Raw genomic sequence first — 4,535 nt, forward strand, 5'->3', positions numbered from 1 at the left:
GGCAGTGGTCGCGTCTACGCAAGGCGATGGAGTGCGCGTCCTCTGGACGCACGGACTTCTACTGTACAACGGTGGTTCTAACACTCTCTTGCCTCCGCCTGGAGGCGGAGAACATTGAAACTCCTGCAACTGTAATTCCAACTCCTGCGCCAGTTTCGCTTTATGCGGTGGCGGACTCGAAGACGGCGAGTCCATCAGATTCAAGGAAGATAGCCTCTGTTTTCCCGAGGACACCTCGATACCGGAACACCCTGCTTCCAATAGCTCCTCCTTCTTCTTATCTCCAAAGCCCGAAGATAAACCTCCGGCCGCGTTCGAAGCGTTCCTGTCCCTCTGATGGTAGATGCCGGCGAAAATGAGAATGTTCAGTAACAAGAGAAACACGCCAACGGCTATGGTGACTGTGAGGGCTGTGGTGTAGCTTTGATAATGACTGGAGGCCAGCTTTCTAAGAAGATTGTTAGGCGCTGGGCCCAGGTTCGGATGCTGCAAAGTTCTCGAGGTAGTCGCCACGGTGGTCGCGACCGTAGCGTTCGGCGTACACTCGGTGGTCGATATCGCGCTCGAGATCGAGGATGGCTCGGTGGGTGACGGTACCGGGAGCGGAGGCGCTGGCAACGGCAGCGCTTCGGTCTGCTGGCGCACCGCACCTTCGTACAGGCTAGGGCTGTCGACCAGATGATGGTGACGCATGCTGATTTCGTATCCGGGTCGATGGAGTTGCGGCAACAGATTCAACCACAGAGACATCTTGTGGCCCCTGTAATGCGACCGCATTTCCGTGCTACGACCGGCCTCTAGGTACAGCTGATTTATCGAATCGTACGAATCCCAAAACGGCGGGCTGGTCGGAAGCCCGTCGGATCCCGATGTCAACGGGCTGACGCCGTTCGGGTCCCTGAAACATCACGCGTGCGCCAACACACGCGTCTCGATCAAACGGTCTCCGCTATAGATACGGATCGTGCTCCGAACCTTGATCGGTTCGAGGAGCGGCTATCTCGCTACTATTCAAAATCCGGGGATTACGGGGTACGTTCGTCTTGTTACGGAGGACATTTAACACGGATAAAAGCGATTACAGATTCCTGCGATTTAGCAAACACGTCCGCGTTTCTTTTTTCTTTCGGATCTGCGTGCTATTATATGTCCAAGCAAAGAACAAAAAAAGAAAAAAAATAAAAAAAAAAAAGAAGAAGAAAACCACCGAGTTGTCGCGTTCTTGCTTACGAGAGAATGAAAGAATCAACGAAACGATGTTCGCAAGTAGGAAAATATAGACTCCACCGAGCTGAGATTCGAGGAGATGCATGCGTGGTGGTGACGCAAAATCGTTGAATCGAATCGTGCAAATTTTTCTAATTACGGAATACTTAAACGACAATGACACTTTAAGCATAGAAGAGCGTAGATTTCTATATCATCGAAGTTGTTGGCCAATTTCTTTTTTTGCTCGTTTGATTTTCGTGTTATACTCTTTGTGCGTTCAACGATAGATCTAAACACGTTTTCTCGAGTTTCTTTCGAACGTTACTTAATCTTAAACGTTATATGTACGTCTTTCCCTTAGATGTAAATTTTATTTGGAAAAAATACACGAAATCGTTAAATCGTTGAAAATTGCCTGCGTTTCCATCATTTCGCTCGTCAATTTTCAAGTAAAATTGATTTTTCTACTGCTCGAAACTAATTTTCGCGAGAAATTATCTGATATTATCTCAATGTAATTATCTTATACCGTCTGATTAGAGAGTCAGGGACATGTCATATCGATATCGAATTACACAACGCGCTCTAATCCAACGATTATATTATTAGTCCAACTCTAACTCGAGGAACGCGTAACTTTAGCTAATTGTATTCGGTTCAGGAAACGCGGCAGCACGTAACAAGAAACTAGCCTCGCGTCATCGTAATTGCAAGTTTGGAACTTGCAGCTGACTACGTTGCCATTTGCTTCGTTATCAGAATTCCTGGCGGTCCTGCCTCGGTTCCCCATAGTCGTCGTCGCCGTTTTCACGAACACGTTCAACTTCCTCCGCTTTAAATCGCCGAAATTAAGAAGAACGATCGACTCTCGTCCGTCGGTTTCGATCGTTTCAGCCCGAAGCCGATCGGAAAACTAAACGCGTTGGTAATTCGAAAAGTTGTGCCGAACGTGTTGATTAAAGTTTCGCGATCGGAGCCGCTGCGATCGTGTTAATTAAGACGTTGATATTTTGATAGCGACATCGATGGGATCGATCGTGTGTGCGCGTTCCGATATCGAGACGGTTCTAATTTCTTTCAAAGTTGCGGCAAGTGGGAAGAAAGCGTTGTTTCGGGTGAAAACGAAAAGTTTGCAAGCAGAAAGTTCCCCTTCGGCTTTACTTGTCTTCTGCTGCCTAGAAATAATCGTAAGGAGTTCCTATCATCTTTCGTCATAGAATTCACCGTGCGATCGACCGTGATCGTGGATTACGAGTTTCGAGCTGTTAAATTACGAAGAAAAACAATAACGAGATTTCGTTACGAGAACAAGGAAAGAATTGCAAAGGAGATAAGAAGTAAGATTTTACTTGCATTTTTAACCGAAATCTCAGCTAGCATGGACGCGAAAAAGGAGAAAGTTTCCGATTCTGCGATTTTAAACGCGACAGAAATTTCAGTCGAACTTCGAATGGTTCGCGCTGATGCTCGAGCTGGGTAAAATTGTATTTGCATGAAAATTGCGTTGCGCACTGGTCTGAAGACCGTGATCGTCTCGTCTGTTAGACCAATTAAATGCGATATTCATGACTTGCGAGCATAAAAATTAGATTCCACGGTAAGACAGAAAAATGGATCGACTCGAACGTCGTTTCCTCGTCAAGCATCGTTGCGATAAAGTGAAAAACACCGACCAAAGCATATCGGACGACGAAGCTCTGCAATTCCAAATCAAATCGCAACTGTTATCCGTAAGCTTTATCGAAGCAATCTTCTTTAACGATAATAGCACCGTTTTACGAAGCTTTCGGGACTGTTTTCTCAACGCCGTCTTTCATCGCCGTCCTGGATGCGCTGCTAATTTTACGATTGCTCTTAAAGAATCTTACTTTTTAGTCGATCGTTGAGGAAATAAAAAGAGAAAGGCAAGCTTTCGGGGAAAACATGCGTTTGATTAATTAAAAAATTGTTCGGAGCTCTTGAAGAAATATAATTTTAGTTCATTAAATACCTCGCCCGTTTTATTCGAGCGCTGTAGCAATCGAAAATTAAAAAATAATTTCTTAAAATTAAAATATTTACTTTAATCTCGTACAAAGGCACGCGATTAAGCACGTCGAAGTAACAATTTCCCAACGTCGTATTAGCAAATTTTTAATCTATTATCAAGTCTTGATTAAATTCTTCTTAAATACGCGATGGAATATCGAAAAATACTTGACGTGGAAACCAGGTCAACGGACGTCGAACAGATCGCGCGATATCACGCTGAAAACGACCAAGTATCAGCTACCTTTCCGACGAATCCAGTCGTCAAAAGGAAACAGAGTGTCGACTGGAAGTTGCCGTGTCCGGGAACAGAGTACGATCGCGTCTGCACGACCGTGCGAGTAAAGTGCAAAACCGAGAACCAACTTGGCAAACGGGCAACAAAGACGGAAAGACTCACCCGCGTCTTACGAAGTTGGCCAAGTAGTGGACCAGCAGTTTGGACAGGTTCTCATCGGCCAAAGTGTAGTTGGCTTGGGCGAAGAGAACGGACACCACCTCTCCGCGGAGAAGAGGTATCCCCAAAAGATAGGGCACCTCCTCGCCCCTCTGACTTGGTCGGTCGCCGAGCTGAAAATGCAAAAAGTAACCACGTCCTCCGGACGCCGAGTGCAGCAATGCGAGCCTTAGGAGAGGAGCAGCGACCTGACCGTCGCCGAGCAGGGACAGGAGGCCCTCGCAGATCGCTGACGGACTCTGCTCGCCTCTCTCCCAGTCCGTGTACTCGTTACGGAGGGTCGAGTAGATCTCGTGAAGGTGGTAACGATAGGTGTTTCGCACGTAAGTGCGTAAAATACGATCCCTCCTGGTCTCGTTCAATCCGTTCTGCAATCATATCGGATGGATGGTTGATGGAGAGTTTTCTTTTCGAGGGACACTCGTAAAACTTTCGCATCGGCCGATCGTAAAGCTTTATCGTACGCTTGGCTTTTTTCGGAGTCGAGGTATATCGCGATATGGCCGAGGATGGACGAGGTATGCGCCTTTCTCATTGCTTTACTCCTGCTTTCGTACGTGAAAAATGCTTTATCGAAATTTATCCTACGAGTTACTAGTATCGTTTCTAGAAAAGTATCATTACGCAGGCCGTAATTAACACGGTATCAACCGATCGATGTTTCCTATTGTTCAGATTTTCCTTTCTTAATCGTTCTTTCGATAGCTGTTAGACGACTTTAATCGAGCCTGATTCAAACGCTTCGAGAAAATCACAAAACGCCTTAACTGAATGTAGTAACAATGTAAAACCACGCGTGAACACATACCTCTGTGTGCGTGCGTGTTTATGTTTGTGTCTG

The 4,535-nt window shown here is 46.1% G+C and overlaps 1 protein-coding gene across 2 annotated transcripts in view; it reads right to left on the minus strand.

Annotated features, from left to right (window-relative positions):
* The window catches only part of LOC100749529 (neuroligin-1), a 50,738-nt gene that overhangs the window by 1,331 nt on the left and 44,872 nt on the right, over positions 1-4,535 (minus strand). For both annotated transcript variants that reach the window (XR_004461815.1, XM_033320959.1), the window contains exons 7-8: positions 3,638-4,062; positions 1-898 (exon numbers count right to left, since the gene is read on the minus strand). The exon at positions 1-898 ends at the window's left edge or, in 1 of these variants, runs on beyond it. Coding sequence is in view for 1 of the 2 variants with exons in the window: in XM_033320959.1 (XP_033176850.1) it covers positions 1-898; positions 3,638-4,062 (1,323 nt within the window). In the remaining variant the exon portion in view is untranslated. The remainder of the gene's footprint in view (positions 899-3,637; positions 4,063-4,535) is intronic.

This window comes from Bombus impatiens, unplaced genomic scaffold, assembly GCF_000188095.3.
Source record: "Bombus impatiens unplaced genomic scaffold, BIMP_2.2 scf_0377, whole genome shotgun sequence".
In the NCBI taxonomy this organism is placed as follows: Eukaryota; Metazoa; Arthropoda; class Insecta; order Hymenoptera; family Apidae; genus Bombus; species Bombus impatiens.